Genomic DNA, 16,040 nt, shown 5'->3' with positions numbered 1-16,040 from the left:
TTTAAATTTAAAAACAGAATAAATTATCAAATAAGCATATTAAAAACAAACAAAAAGCGATGGAAACATAGCTCTTTTTGCAGTACAAAAGCAGGGCAGGGCAGTCATGGCCGAGTCTGAAGAGCCATTGTTCTGTGAGGAGTTCTGGTCTTTGTTTTTCACACTCACACAGAACCTTCTCAGTTTGAAATCTCAAGAATTTTGCAAGTGTTCCATGAATCTTTAGACCATCCCACTTACACTGCGAGTGGGTGGAGAACAGGAGACCCAGGGAAGTGAAAGAGCCTCTTCTGTGTCAGAGACGAGAATAAGGATGAAAAAAAAAATGTCCTTAACTTTGTTCTGGTTCATTTTTAATAATGTCATTTGTGAAACATTTTAGCAACAATAAAATCAGAAAGAAAAAAAAACAAAACCCTCCAATCATCCCTCAGTTTCAGAGAAGGTAGAAAATGTAGATTTTGGTAAAGCTATTTTCAGGAAAGCATTTAAAAAGCACAATTATCTAACAAAGCAAAACTGATAATTATATAATTCCACAGCATTTGGCAGCAGGATGGCTTTTGTTTCAAGGAATGGGTGGGATTCATTGGATGCCTTCATGTCTGCAGAGCTTGGTGCTTCAGACTGCTAGAGATCTCTGGTGCAAAACAAGGTTAACATCAATCAAAGGTCTTGCAGGAACAGACACTATTTATCTTCGTCTTTGGGAAAACAAAAGTTGAAAAGTACAAATGGAAATTACTGGTAATGAAAAAGTCAAGATATGGTTGAAAGAATGCTGTCTCTGAAAAATGAAAGCAAATGACATATAATCAGAGACAGAAGACTTGACTCCCAGAAAGGTGGCACCTCCTACACCTTGAACTTTAAGAGGGGATCAGCAGGTCTTTGGAAGAGGTGTTGAGACAAGAGGATGTGATGGAGAAATGATGAGCACACCAGGGAAACTGAGGCCGCAGGCGTGAAGGAGATGTTCTGTGAGAAACAGCAGAAAAGACGAAAGAGAGGCAGAAGGCAGAGCTCAAAGGACAGCATTTATTATCCACCCCCTGCCCCCGCCAGCCAGTTGTCCAAGCTCCTCCAGCACCAGCAGCATCCTAGTTGACCAGATGACTAAAGACTTTGGTCCCCTTTGCTCAGTCAAAACTTTTATCCCAGGCTGTGCTCTCTGTGACTTGACAACTGAGGCAAATGGTCCAACCAAACTTCTTCTTCCTTAAGATATTGATGCCTTTGTGCTGTGTGCTCAGCTGCATCTGACTCTTTGCAACCCTTTTGACTGTAGCCCACCTGGCTCCTCCATCCACGGGATTTTCCAGGCAAGAATACTGGGGTGGATTGCCATTTCCTCCTCCAGGGGATCTTCCCAGCCCAGGAATCAAACCCATGTTTCTTGAACTGGCAGGTGGATTCTTTACCAGTAGCACCACCTGGGTTACCTCTTCTTCAAGAGTTTCTCACAAAGCTAATGCCTCAATCCAGTCCTGTGGGCTAAATTGTATCACCCCACTGCTAAATTCATAGGTTAAAATCCTAATTCCTAGTATCTCAAAATGTGACTGTGTTTGGAGATAGGGTCTTTAAAGTGGTGATCAGGTTATATGAGGTCATTAGGTTGGACCCTAATTCAGTAGAATCGGTTTCCTTATAGGAAGTGGAAATTTGGACACAGAGTTCCACAGAGGGAAGATCGTGTGTAGACACTGGGAAAAGACAGCCATCTGCAAGCCAAGAAGCGAGGCCTCAGGAAAGACCAAACTGCTAACAGCTTCATCTCAGCGGTGGAGCCACCAGAACCAAGAAAATATACTTCTGTTGTGTAAGCACCCCTCAGCAGACCTGGTTATCATTAGTGGGGAGACAGCCCTAGTCACGAAGGCCTCTAGTTCTCCTCTCCTTAAGCCAAACATACTGTCCCCTCCCCACTACATAGAACTCCCTCTACCTCTCCCTGACGACCCCATCCCACTCACCTACTCCCATCACTGCAGGCTGAAAAAAAAGGAGGTGTGGACCCTTCAGATTGCAGGCTCTCACTTGACTTTTTAAAATATCTCCTATAAAAAGGGTAGGCAAAACAGTGTTTGTCCCTTGGCAAAGACTGCTTCTCAGATATATTTGCGGATTGCAGTTCACTTGAACTGAACTCCGGTGGCTTCGTTCCACCTGGACACCCCCAAGCAGCCTGTGCATTTTTTTTCCCTTTGAGTTAAACACAAAGAAGGAACAGAAGGAACGAGAAATTCAGCCACATGCACCTTCTTTCATGTCCTGACTCCTCTACACACACACACACATATGCACACACACACACTCACACACATACACACACACACACACACACACACACGTGTATCCTGCCTATTCACAGCTGGGCCTGGGGATAGGCCATGTTTCCTCCTCCAGCAGTCAGCCTGACAGACTAACATCTCCAGAGTCTACTTTTGTTCTAAATAGGATTTCTACTTCTTTAAAAAATTTATTTGAAAATCCTTGATAGGAGGAAGATTAGAGTTCTTCCGGCAAGTGTTTCTATTACAAACCCAGACCTCCTTGAAAACTCTAACCTCCTTGAAAACTCCTCCTTTTGATGAGCTGAGAGAATTGACGATCAAGGTCAGCCATCTCTCAGTTAGGTCTGAGGACTCCGATGTTTGGACTTCCTATCTCCAGGAAGACAGATGGCATCTTCTCACTTTGGTCCAGCTGTTCAGCCATCTCATAGCCTCCTCAGGGAAGCTGGGGGTGGGGGGGGGGTGGGGGGCGGAGATAAACTCTGACCCAGAAGCTTTGAATAAAAGAGAAAAACTCACCAACCTTGTCTGTTCTGATTCCTCCTCTGTGAAGTCAGGAACATTCCAGGTGCGAGGCTCTTTCCCTCCCGCGGTTGTGACTGACCCTGTATTGTCCCCGGGAGTTCCGCTCCTGGGCCAACGCGACCAGAGACATGGTGGGAAAGAAGCCCTGAAGCTATCAGCTAGGAAAAGGGTCTTTGTGAGCAGTGATTTAAAAAAAACAAACAGGTGCTCCCCAACTCCCCACTGCCAAATAACCACCTGCAAAGTGAGCAGTCAAAATAGTCAAAGGATTCCAGAAAACTGGAAACACGCTGACATCTATGTGAAGGAAAACTGAAACAGGGAGGAAATTGGTGGAATAGAAAATGGAAGAAAAGTGTTTTTTATCCCAAGAGAACTACCACCCTGTCTATCTTTGTACAATTGAAGCAAACTTACCTGTGATCCCCACAGGCTAGTGCTGGAGAGGTGAGTCCTGAGGGGCGGGGCTCCATGGAGCTCTCACAGCCTCAGTTCTCATCTGTATAATGGGTGTGATCCCGACATCTGCCTCACGGGGTCGCTGTGGGTACTCACTCGCCTGTATGAACAGCAGGGAGGTACTCTGCATAACAGCTGTTACAGTGGTTGTTTGCATCGTGTCAAGCTCCAGTGGGGCTTCCCTTGTGGCTCAGTTAGTAAAGAATCCACTGCAATGAGGGAGACCTGGGTTCGACCCTTGCGTTGGGAAGATCCCCTGGAGAAGGGAAAGGCTATCCACTCCAGTATTCTGGCCTGGAAAATTCCATGAACTGTATAGTCCTTGGGGTCGCAGAGTCGGACACGACTGAGCGACTTTCACTTTCACTTTTCAAGCTTCATAGCTAGATGAGCGCATCTTCGAAGCTCAGGAAAGAAGCCAGGGAAGGTAGCAGGAAGATGTCATCGGTTGGGAGACTCAAGGGTAAGGATGCTCTCGGGGAGTATACCTGCGCCAAGATTTCTAAGAGGCCGTAGCAGGGTCAGGTGATAAAGTTCAAGGTGTAACTGATGGATGACCTTAGAAGCTGAGGTGCCCTCTGGCTGGAGATGCACACCAGTTGGATGGGGGTCAGCTGGATAAACAGCCCAGGACAGAGCTAGACCTATGGGACCTCAAGGGGTGTCTCCAAGAGGATCCTTTCCTACCGGATTATCATAGCCTCTTTTTTTTTTTTAGATTTTTTGACATGAACCATTTTTTAAAAACCTTCATTGAATTTCTTACAATGTTGCTTCCGTTTTATGTTTTGGCCCCAAGACATGTGGGATCTTAGCTCCTCCACCAAGGATGGAACCCACACCCCCTGCACTGGAAGGTGAGGTCTTAACCACTGGAACGCCAGGGAGATCCCTATCATCACCTCTTAATATCACTTTGTAAGCACAGGAGTGGACCGAGCATGCTCCTCTCTGACCACCTCTTTGAGCAACAAGTGTGTGCCCTCCTGTTCCTGTTTTCATCTCCAAAAATATCTTTACTGTTCTTTGTGACCACACATAGACTCCAAACTATTTTTAAAATCCCAAGTCTTACAGAGTACTCAAGATTACCACCAGCAGCAACTTGGAATTAAATTTTATTTTTGTTTGTTTTTACTAATGTGGATTGAACCATAGAGCCTCCTCTTCAGCATGAGTTTTCAGGGAACGATTGATGTCTGCATTTCCATGCCAGCGTATCTACATCTTTCTAAAACCTGACCTATATTCAAGGTATCCATCTGAAATTTGAGTTGTCTCCAACTCTGCACTTGCCTGGAGACTCTGGAAGTGGACATTTATTTGGGTACTTCTAGGAATGTTTCTAGACTTCCTGCAACTCCGGAGACCCGGGTTCAATCCCTGGGTTGGGAAGATCCTCTGCAAAAGGAAATGGCAGCCCACTCAAGTATTCTTGCCTGGAAAATTCCATGGACTAAGGAGCCTGATAGGCTACAGTCCATGGGGTCGCAAAGAGTCGGACACGACTGAGTGACTTCACTTTCTTTTTCACAGGAATGCTTCTCTAATGGAAAGCCCCGAAAGTAGAAACGCAGATAATATACATACAATGAAATATTCTTCCGCCTTAAAAGGGAACGAAGTTCTGCAGTATGCTACATGGGTGAACCTTGAGAACCTTATGCTGAGTGAAATAAGCCAGTCGCAGAAGGAAAAAAGCCGCAGGAGTCCACTTAATCGAGGTCCCTAGAGTGGTCAAAATCAAAGATGCAGAGTGGAATGGGGGGTTCCAAGGGCTGGGCGGAGGGGAAATGGGGAGTTGTGCAATAGGTACAGTTTCAGTTTTGCAAGGTAAGAAAGTTCTGGAGATGGTTGCACAATAGTGTGAATGTGTTTAACACTGAAAAGTAATAAAGATGGTGAATTGCATGTTGTGTGTATTTTACAATTAAAAATGATGACAATTAAGAAACAAAAAGTAGAAATGCTGAGTCCAAAGGTGAGTCCTTTTTTAAACTTAATACTGTCAGCGTGCCCTCCAGGAAGGCTGTCCTGGTTTTGTTCCCATGGCTGTGGGTAAGCCCACCTTCCACAGCCTCATTGGCAGGAGTGTCACCAAACTTTTCTCCACCGTGATTTGGTTTTGGCAAGCAGAATGGCAAAAAAAAAAAAAAAAAAATTGGAAGAGGACAAACACTCTCAACTTGAAGTGTAACAAGTGTTCATCTGGAGACTTCACTGATGGTCCAGTGGTTAGGGCTCCACACTTCCACTGCAGGGGGCGCAGGTTCCATCCCTGGTCTGGGAACTAAGATCTCCCATGCCAAGCGGCAAGGCCTCCCCTACCCCGCAGAAAAGGATGTTTATCAGCTTGGTCCCTCCAGAAGCTCCAGAGTAGCCACAAAGAAAATGCGGGCTGCAGCATTCTGCAGGGTAGGGGTAAATCTCCCAATGATGCATCTGGAAACTCAGGAGTTATTCTCGTTGTCTTCCCCCAACCCACTCCCTAACCTTAAAATGATGACTCCAAATATCACAGAGTGGCCTACATACTTGCCTGAAACAGCTGTCCTGCAGAATCACAAAAACGTGGGCTAAAAATAGCCTCAGTCTCTAAAAAGGTTGGGCCCCAGGGAACAAAGCCCTCATAGAAAAATATCTCCACTTCCATCCAGGCCACACAAAGCTGACCCAGCTCTGTCCCTGGCGCTCGTCATCCTCCGTGACCACCTCTCCCTGCCCTGGAAATAGATGCCTGGCATCTTTTTGGCTTCTTGGTCCCTCAAGGGAAGGGAGGCAGGGTAGGAGGGAAGATAATGCAGTTACACCCAAGCTCCAAGCTTGTATCATTATTTCCATGTTATAAATGCCTGCACGGGCTCAGATTTTAAATAACGTGTCTGAATGCCCACGGCCAGAATAAGTAGCCAAATTTCAAACTTAGGGCTTGCTTCCAAGATCCTGTGGTGACAGTACTCCTTTCTGAGCAGCCCATCACCCCAAAGGACTCTATCAGACACTCAGGTCACATCCCCACTGAGGAGGGTGAGATGCTGTGTTTTAAGCAGAGAACACAGGCTCTGAGTAGGGTAGGATCCTGCAGAACTGGGAGGCAGGTTTCTCAACAACAACCCACCTAAAGAACGCCTGGTACCTTGCTGATGGCTTTCCCTCCCTCTTAGTGAGTGAGGAGACACATTTTTCTGGGTGGCAAGTGGGAGTGTGCTCAGCTCCGTAGTCATTGGCAGGCCTGCTGTCTCTGCCATTGTAAGGTATGCGGGTCTGTCAAGTTCAACTCTAAACCTCTATGGGGTTGTGGGGGCTGCTGGATGGGGGATGGCTCCTGGTGGCCCCCACCTGCCTTGCACTCTACAGGCACAATCTCTAAAGCATGTTTAGAGGGACAGGCTCGATCGGGTAAAGACAGTCTCAGTGCCGAGGAAAGAGACTTAAGGGGTGAGGGAGAGGGATTACCTGTCCTTTGAGTCAGGAACTTAAGGACCATCCAGGAGTGCAGATTTCTGACAATCACATAGAATCAATCTGGGAACATGTTGAAGGGATCTCAGACTCTGAGTCAGCTGGAGATAGGGCGTGTGTATGTGTGTGTGGGAGAGACAGAGGAGGAGGTTAGGCACCGAGATGAAGCTGGTGTCATGCCTGGAGAACCCGTGAATGCCAGATTCCCGTCCTGCACAGACCCCAAAGGAGGCAGATGCATGACAAGAAATGACCAGTACACACGGCACAATGCAGCGTGCATGGTCAGTCGTGTCTGACTCTGCAGCCCCATGGACTGTAGCCCACCAGGCTCCTCTGTCTATGGGATGTCCCAACAGGAATACTGGAGTGGGTTGCCATTTCCTCCTCCAGGGATCTTCCCGACCCAGGGATTGAACTGCATTGGCAGGTGGATTCTTTACCATGGCGCCACCTGGGAAGCTACTGATACAAGGTTGCTGCTGCTGCTGCTGCTAAGTCGTGTCATTCGTGTCCGACTCTTCGCAACCCCATGGACTGTAACCCACCAGGCTCCTCCATCCATGGAATCTTCCAGGCAAGAGTACTGGAGTGGGGTGCCATTGCCTTCTCCTAACACAAGGTTACGTTGTTATTAAATACTGGGCCCAAAACCTGCCATACCAGATCCCTAGTCTCTAGGAGGTCGCATTCCAGCCCTAGGGGTGTGTGGACTGTGTCTGACTAGTCCCAGACTAAATGGCTCCTTGGACAGGACCAGGATTCAAGGCTGGCTCTCCTGTCTCCCAGGGCAATGTTCTTGTTACCTATTCAGAACCCTGCCTGTGTGGAAACACCCAAAGGGAAAGAATTTACACAGGCAGGCCCTCAAGAGATGGTGCAACCAGCTGTGGGTCTTTGGGCCCCTAGATTTCTCAGTTTCAGAAAACACAGCAAGCTTCTGTCTGCCATCAGTAGCCACCAGCTGACCCAACCCTCCCCCACCTAAGATGTACCAAGTTTTAAGATTTACCCCTTGAGTCTCTAAGTAAAGAGATGAGAAATAAACAAGTGGACAGACGTATGTAAGAGAAATGATTTAACTTTATAAAAATGTGATCATACAGCAAGATTTTTTTTTCTTTTTCTTCTGGCAAATGAAGTTTATAAAAACACCTGGAATAAAAAGTAGAATCATAACCTAATAAAAATTAAAAACCTTACATTTCAAGGAAACAGAGTTATTTCAGAAAGACAATGAAGAGAAAACAAAGAGCAGCCAGAGCGGCAGCGGCACGGGGAGAGGGAAGAAGGCAGGTTCAGGGGGGATAAGGAAACAGCGACTGACTAACGTGAGCCTGACCTTTGGCACCAGGGTGGGCTCAGGACTGGGGGCAGGGAGGGCAGTGATCATGAGAGAGGCAGGTGGGCTTCCAGAAAGGGACAGACCAATGGCTCAGTGGGCAGCAGTGGCCTCCTGCAAACAGGCCCACGGTCCCCTCCTCTTCCCGGACCTGCAAGCCATGGGGCAGTGACTCACGGCCAAATCCCTATGAATTTGCCCCAGTGGGGAGCTCAGTGTGGGGAAACTCATCGGAATGTCAAGGTCAGCCAGGGCGACTTGCCACAGAGACCCAAGGAAACTAGACAGACAGGGCTACACACAAAACACTGTTTGGAATGTCTGCACCAGCCAAGACAGGGTAGAGACAACCCTGGAGAGACAGGCCAGGAACCCACCGCAGCAACATTCCCCAGCCTCTCCTTCTAGGGAGCTGGTCCTGAGGCTGGCTGCTCCCCAAGGAGATGGGGAATTCTTGACTACATTCTGAGGTAGTCTAATCGCCACTTGCACAGGCGGCTGAGAATGACCTCAACAAATGGGGGCAAGGCAGGCAGAAAAGTTTCCACGGAGAGAAAAGGCTAAAGTATATAACAGAAGGAACTGTCACAGGTGGGCTTGGAGACGACCACAGTGCAGCCTGGGGTCGGGGGTGGCTGGCAGTGTGAATGGAGATAAGCAGATCTGGGGAGGGCATGGTTCTCAGGCCAGGGCAGCCGTAACACTGAGGTGAGGGGTGTACCTGCCCCTGACTGGGGTCACGCTGATGATGAGCCAGAGAACCTGGGGGCCTCGGGGGGCAGGGGGTGGGTCCCAAGGTGGGTCCCAAGGCTATGACTCTGGTCATCTGAGCTTGTTTTAGGGAGAACCAGTCCTGCTGGACTTGAACTTGGAAAAGCACTTAAGAGGCCCCTTCTCTGAGGAAGCAGTGTACCCTAAGTCACCACAGAGAGAGAAACGCTAAGGATGAAAAGCAAAAGTGATGTCAGACCCCCTCATCCCGCTTTCGATGCTAATATATATTCTTTTCCTCTTCTGCCCCAGCACTTGGGATTCTAAGTCAGGAAGGAACATTCTGAAGGTTTAAGAAGCAGCAGCCATGTGGATGTTAGTGCTTCTTCTTTGCACATTTCCGAGGACGCCTTCTGGGACGGAGCTCACCAAAATCTTCCACTTCATTTTCATAAACATCTTCTTGAATGACACCTATTTAAAAAGCAGAAAAAAAAAGCAGAATGGTGATTTTTTTCATTCTACTGTAATATATGATAACATCCTAGTAACACCTAATGTTGAAAAAAAGGAAAAAAAAGCCAGAGCCAGAGTAAACATCCTTCTCCAGAACGTTCTTTTACAGACTAGCTGCTCTGCCCTTCTTTTAGAGGCCCTTTAAATGAAAAATAAGTCCAACAGAAACCAAATTCAACCGCACCTTGAGGCGGTATCCCAGTTATGTTCTTCTGTTTGAAGCAACCACAAAAAATCAGTGTCATCAGAGACTAAAATCTAAAAATTATCGGCAGAGACCTTTGTGTCAAGTCCTTCCCAGTTTTCCCCAGCTCCAGGGTTTGGGTTTTCCAGTAGCATCCGGGTCACGAGGACTCACTGACGGGCAATCTGGGACAAGTGAAATACTAGAGGCCGAAGAAGGAAGATACTGCCAAGAGGGGGAGGCGTTCCAGACCATACAGAATTCGGCAAGAAGACTCTGTCAGGAAAGAAACCCCGGCTCACTCTATACCAGCTTTAAATTCTCTGAAGGAAGACGTATGCCAAGGTTCCCCAAAGATTTTGTTTGTTTAGTTCACAAAGTTGTTTAATATCCCCAAGCCCACAACAGTGCTAATACATTCCAGACATTCAATATATAAATACACTCATGGAATTACATGAAGGGCTTGCACAGGCAAACATTTATCAAGGGATACACTCCGCCCATCCTGGGAGTCACTGTACAGAGTACGAGTAGTAATAGAGCATCACTGGTAGCAGCTCATGAGTGGCAAAGATTTTTGGAAAAGCAATAAGCCGAGTAACAGTCCTCACAGTCAGATGGGGGAGCCCAGTCACTCTGCTGCTACTGATCAGAGTCGCTGGGGGCGGTGTTCCTAGATAGTGAGTGACCACTGCTCACAACACAGGCGGCCCCACTGCAGACTGACCGGGGAGTCAGCAGAACCAAGGGCCACGAGACCCAGAGCATCACCCTGGGATGAAGGATTCCTCACCTTCCTCCTGGTGCAGCTCTGTTTTCCTCAGCCACTCCTGTGCATCCCTGACGGACGGGATCAGGATGTTGACCAGCCGAGCCATGACCTCCTCCGCTAGAGAACCAAAGAACCAGGGCTTTGAGTGAAGGGGCGGCTGTAGGGATTAGGACACTCAGTGCTAGCGTCAAAGCCCCCACCTCCCAGGCCCTTGTCGCCACTTCCTCTGAGAAGGGCAGTGAAAGGCTGCTGTCTGCTCCCAGGAGCAGAAACTACATGTTCCTGTCTGGAGAGACTGCCAATAGCAAGCCTTTCGAGGAAGCTTTGCAAACTGTTCTTACCTTCAACTGGACTGTCTGAATTCTAGAATGATTTAAACATATACAATTTCACTAATTTTATACATAACTTCCCTCTTCCCTCGTGGCTCAGTGGTAAAGAATCCACCTTCCAATGCAGGAGATGCGGTTTGATCCCTGTGTCGGGAAGATCCCCTGGAGAAGGGAATGAGGACCCACTCCAGTATCCTTGCCTGGGAAACCCCATGGACAGAGGAGCCTGCAGGCCACAGTCCATGGCGTTGTAAAAAAGAGTCAGACATAACTTAGTGACTAAACAACAACATACATAATTTCTACTCAGTGTTGCTAAGATGTAGCTAATAAGGATGTCAGAGGAAATCTGATTCACAGATCACGTAAGAATTCTTTTTAGAGGCTCACACTGGGTATGGTGTGAGGACCCTCCTAAAAGGAAGGACCAGGTATGCAGGCTAGATCTTAGTCAAGTCAAAGTGTTAGTTGCTCAGTCGTTTCCGACTCTTTGCGACACTATGGACTGCAGCCCACCAGACTCCTCTGTCCATGGAATTCTCCAGGCAAGAATACTGGAGTGGGTAGGTATTCCCTTCTCTAGGGGATATTCCCCACCCAGGGATCAAACCCAGGTCTCCTGCATTGCAGGCAGATTCTTTACCATCTGAGCCACTAGATCGGGTTCAGCCCATAGCAGGTGCTCAAGAAATCCCTGAATGAATGAGCCAAGGAAGGTTTAAAGAATTTTCTCAAGACTGGAAGCATTCTCCTTCTATCTTCTCCATAGAATTGGTTAGCAAACCCTTTTCTTATCTGTCATGCCAGGGGAAACCACCCTGCCCTAAGATTATGACACACTGGTTAACTGGGAGAGGGGGGATCCAAAGAACGGGGCTTTGCTGGGACTGGAGAACACATGGTCCTCACTTGTGTCTCTGCTGCTGCCAAGATTCCAGCATCCCCAGGTCAGACCTCACTACAAAGGGGCTCGACTTGGACACAAGTCCTCAAAGCCCGGGTTCCGCCACCATCTGGGCCCGCCTTTCGAGGACCCTTACCATCAGCCCAGGCCTTCCGCCTGTAGAGGTCCTCCACCGAGTCGGAGACCTTCTTGATGTTCTCTTGGACCTTCCTCTGTAGTATGTGGCTGTGCTCTTTGGAGCCCAGGTGTTTGCGGCCCCAAGCGCTCTGCTCCATGTCCTGCACCACCAGCTTGCCTTCCTCCATAGCCGGGTCCACCTTCTCGCGGAAAAACTCCAAGTACCTCTGGTAAGCCACTTGCTGACTCTGGTGGCTTTCCAGGAGGATGTGCTGCTCGTAGGACTCACTGCTCCTCTCCCAACCTTGCTCATCTTCCAGCTCCGTCCCAGAAAGGGCTACAGCCTCGGGAGCCGCACCCTCAAATGCCTGATCTGGGGTGAAGTAGTTCTCGGGCCCGCGGGCGAACTTGACCCCGCACAGGTCGCACTGGGTCCGGTCCACGTCAGCCTTTTTGAAATTCCCAGCCGCGGGCTCCCTGCCCTCCTCCCTGAAGTGCTCGGCCTGGCCTCCTGCCCTTCCTCTCCTCCATCTGATGCACAAAGACACCACCAGGCATACCCTCCGCATCTTCTGGCGGATGGAAGCCCTCCGCAGCTTCTGCGAGAGGACAGCGTCTAGGAGGTGGTCCCCCTCCAAGGCCAGCTCCTCCGGCTCGTCCTGGCCGACCTCGTATTCGGGTTCAGCCAAGTAGCCCACAGGATCCATGGAGAACAGGCGGTTCAGCCTGACCTCCTCATGGTAGAGACCCCGCACAGCGGTCCCTTTGGCGTGCCCACTGTCCCACTGCCAGTGGCAGTCCATCAGGAACTCTTCATCCCGCTCAAAGAGCAGGTCCTGCAGCGCCTCCGCCACGGACTTCACGTTGACTGCCAGCTGCACTTGCTTCACCACTCTAAGCAGGCGCTCGGGGACCCGGCCCGGGCATTCTATGCTCAGCAGCTGCAGCCTGGCTTCGAGCTCCTGGAACTGGCTGGACAGGAGAGGCTTGCAGGATGGCTGCAGCACACCCTTGGTGTTCACCAGCATCACCAAGCACAGCACCAGGGTCCGCTCGGCCTCCCCGGAAACCACGTAGTCGATGTCGCTGAAAGCGTCCAGCAGGACGTTGAAGTTGGCGTTCTCGCAGCCGCAGAGCACCTTGACGAGGTAAGACAGGTGGAACCGGAACTCCTGAATGGCCCTGGTCAGGTCCTTGGGTCTGTACTCCTGAATGATGGCGAACACGTCCCCGGGCTCCTGGTCCTTCTTGCTAAACAGGAACTCCCAGTAATGCAAGAGCGCGATGTAGCTCTTCGGGAGGCACAAGACGGCATTCTTGGAGAGGCGGGCCAGGACCACCCCGCAGTGGATGAACTGCAGCTCCAGCAGGGCCACCGTGTTCCCGATGCTGGGGATCAGTGGCTCTTTGCACCTCTTGACCAGGACATTCATGAAACGGAAAAAGCGCCTCTTGTAGTCTTCTGGGTTCCTGCACACGTAGAACTGGCGGATGGAGTCCTGCAGCAGTCGGATGAAGCACAGGTGGGGCTTCTCCGCACTCTCGTCATCCTTGTTGGGCGCCAGCATGCCGAATTTCCCTTCTATTCCTTTCATCCTGCTGCCTCTGTCCCTGCCCCTTTTCTCTTGTTCAGACTGCAGGGCTTTGAGTTCCCGGTTGTACTGGTCCTCCTCCTGGTACAGCAGCTTGTCGAGCTCATCGGGGTAGCTGGAAGAGAGAAGAAAAGCCTGCATGGCGCTCAGCCACAGGTCCGTGGACTCCCGGCGGCTTCGGGCCCGTTCGTTTTGAAACAGGACGTGGATGTATTCTTTCAGGGCAGACCTGTAGGATCGGAAGGATTTGTAATGTGGCTTGAGGACTTCTTTGCACGCCATGGGGTTTTCTGACAACACTCGCTGGTGGAAATGCTTAGGGAAGACGACATTCAGCAAAGATTCGCAAAGGCCGTGCTTGTCCAGAGACAAAATGTAATCAATCTCCTCAAGTCCTTCAGCTAAGACTTTAGAGAATACTCTTTTGGCTTCCAACAGTAACCCCTTGATGGCCACCAGGTGTATTTTTGACTGGACCAAACACTTGGCCTCGTGACGCCGCAAAGGCCTGTGGAAGTCTTCACAGCGTCCATCCTCGCATTTTAAGCCCACGAGAAACTTCATGCAGACACCCGGGTAGGTCTTTGCAAGCAGGCTCTCTGTGATCTGACATAGTCTGCTCAGAAGGTGTTTGTTTAGGGCTAATTTCACCTGATCCATCATTATCAAGAAATGGTCTTTTGTTTTCTTCTCTTTCAAGTTCAAATCCAGGTCAGAAATGATGCGTAATATGGGTCCGGGGTCGTTCTGAGCTATCTGACAGTACTTGGCATCCACCTGCAAGATCCCAAAAAACTCGAAGCAAGACTTGACCATCTCCTTCTCAGCGTTGGTGGTCACCCTTCTGAGGGCCCTGACCAGATCGAGGAGGACCCCGAGACCCCCCGGAGCCAGAGCTAGGACATCCTCAGGCTGGACCTCACAGTGGCTGGTGGCTTCGTAGAGCGCCTCCACTGCCCCTGCCGAGTGGTTGAGGGTGTCAAACTTCAGGAAAGCATCCTTGAGCTTCAGGAAATCTCTCATGATCACCCCCTGCAGGAAGTGGGCCTGGGCGATGCCAGACACCTGGTTGGTCTGATGGCAGAGGTCCAGGGCTTCTCTGAGGATGGCCTTGGTAAGGTCAACGTCGGAATCCCTGGCCACGTTGAGACGGGCGGCCGCTAGCAGACACGAGGCCTGGAAGTCCTTGTCGGCAGTGAGCCTGGCAGCCTCCAAGAGGCAGCCGTGCTGCTTCATCAGCAGCGCAGCCTCTTCCCTCCGACCTTCCCTGTTGAGCAGGTCGGCGGCCTCCGTCAACCGCTTCCGAGATGTGAGGAACACCAGCTGGTCTTCAATATCGAGCTTCGAGAGCACAGCCATCATCTCCTTCGTTTTATTCATGCTCAGGTACTTGGCTGCAGCTTCCAAGTAAAACTGGCTGGCAGAATAGGTGAGCTTGGAGACAGGAAGGGCCTTGGCTCTTAGCATTTCTTCATACCTGCAAAGACAGACAACACTGATGTCAACTGGGCATCACCCCATATAAAATTTATAAAGTGCAGAACAGAGCAACTTGTATAAAATGGCACTTGTAGACAGGACCTGCCAAACTGGACCTGAAGTTAGCCAGCAGGTTTATCAAGACTTCATTTTATGCTATAAAATTAATTCTTTATTCCCCAAAGGAACCCAGCACTAGTATGTTTAATTAATGAAATATAGTGGAGTTTCACAAAAAGAAAAAAGAAACAAACCCAAACAAAACCAAAAAAGAATAAATATTAAAAAAAATTTGCAAAAAAGAATACAATGGAGTTGCACCCTAGGCAAGTGACATTTACGTTAGAAGTCAACCTGTAGGGCATAAAGTATGCATAGTCAAAATTATTCTTGGGGAAAAAAAATCCCTTAAATTTGCATAAGAGCTTGCTAATCATTTTGGGTATATAGCCTATGGAGGCTGATACCTGATAAAGGAGAAAGTGTGGCGATGGGGGCTGCAGACACACCAGCCATTACATCAGTCTTCCTCTTATTATCCAACTTGCGGCTTTTCTCTTTTTACCAAGAATGCATGTGATTGATTTAGTGTGAGATGAATGAAGCCTTGAAGTCAAGTTCCCTTTGACACTGTTGATCCAAGTGAGTATATCCCACATACCAATTTTTAAGGCACTGGGCCAATCCAGTGAAACATGCCTACTTTTGAACTCTTGCAGGGGACAAAACATATTTCCTCACAACCAGAGATGCCCAGGAACCTCCTGCTGCCCTGGGGTCATCTTACAAACATCAGATCCCCTCTTATAACAGGACCTCTCTGAACGGGTATGACTGAGGATGAGCTCCTCTCATAAGCTTTGGCTGATAGAATAGAGGGCATTTATAGCACGTTTAAGGAACTAACCAGGTACTTGGTTTTCAAATCTAAAATGTTCTAATTACATGTTAAGTCAGGCCAGCTAGCAATTGAATTCTACATCCAGTATGTAGAGCATTCAAAAGACTCTCAGACAAATCAAGTGCTAGGCTCCAATTAGTACTGACGACACTTAGATCTCAACTCAACATATCAATAAAGAGTTGGTTGAATATCTCAGGAAAGCTGATAAACAAAATAATGAGAGACCCCAAAAAATGTTTCTGGGGAAATATTCAATGCTATCCTGACAAAGTGAGAACAGAAGATTAAAATAATTGAAAGTACAAAAAAACCCCCCAAACCCTCTCAATTGCTTTCATCATATGGCATCACAAGGGAACTGTCCTGGTCAATTACATAGCACCCTGACAACTGGGTACACAATCAATGCCACAGCTGGCATCCTGCTACAGACTGGTGGTT

General features: G+C 48.8%; 2 protein-coding genes across 5 annotated transcripts in view; both read right to left on the bottom strand.

Moving 5' to 3' along the window:
* DCLK3 (doublecortin like kinase 3) overlaps positions 1–2,952 on the bottom strand; it is a 59,550-nt gene extending 56,598 nt beyond the window's left edge. Inside the window, exon 1 of the mRNA XM_070777268.1 lies at positions 2,902–2,952. Coding sequence (XP_070633369.1) covers positions 2,902–2,952 — 51 coding nt within the window. The remainder of the gene's footprint in view (positions 1–2,901) is intronic.
* A 4,856-nt stretch (positions 2,953–7,808) lies between these two features.
* Positions 7,809–16,040, bottom strand: part of TRANK1 (tetratricopeptide repeat and ankyrin repeat containing 1) — a 97,297-nt gene continuing 89,065 nt past the window's right edge. For all 4 annotated transcript variants that reach the window (XM_070776042.1, XM_019984445.2, XM_070776044.1 and 1 more), the window contains 3 exons: positions 11,644–14,693; positions 10,293–10,388; positions 7,809–9,270 (listed from right to left, as the gene is read on the bottom strand). In XM_070776042.1, coding sequence (XP_070632143.1) covers positions 9,173–9,270; positions 10,293–10,388; positions 11,644–14,693 — 3,244 coding nt within the window. In that variant the 3' untranslated portion in view covers positions 7,809–9,172. The remainder of the gene's footprint in view (positions 9,271–10,292; positions 10,389–11,643; positions 14,694–16,040) is intronic.

This window comes from Bos indicus, chromosome 22 (assembly GCF_029378745.1).
Source record: "Bos indicus isolate NIAB-ARS_2022 breed Sahiwal x Tharparkar chromosome 22, NIAB-ARS_B.indTharparkar_mat_pri_1.0, whole genome shotgun sequence".
NCBI classification, from domain to species: Eukaryota; Metazoa; Chordata; class Mammalia; order Artiodactyla; family Bovidae; genus Bos; species Bos indicus.
This window is presented reverse-complemented; position numbering and strand designations above follow the sequence as displayed.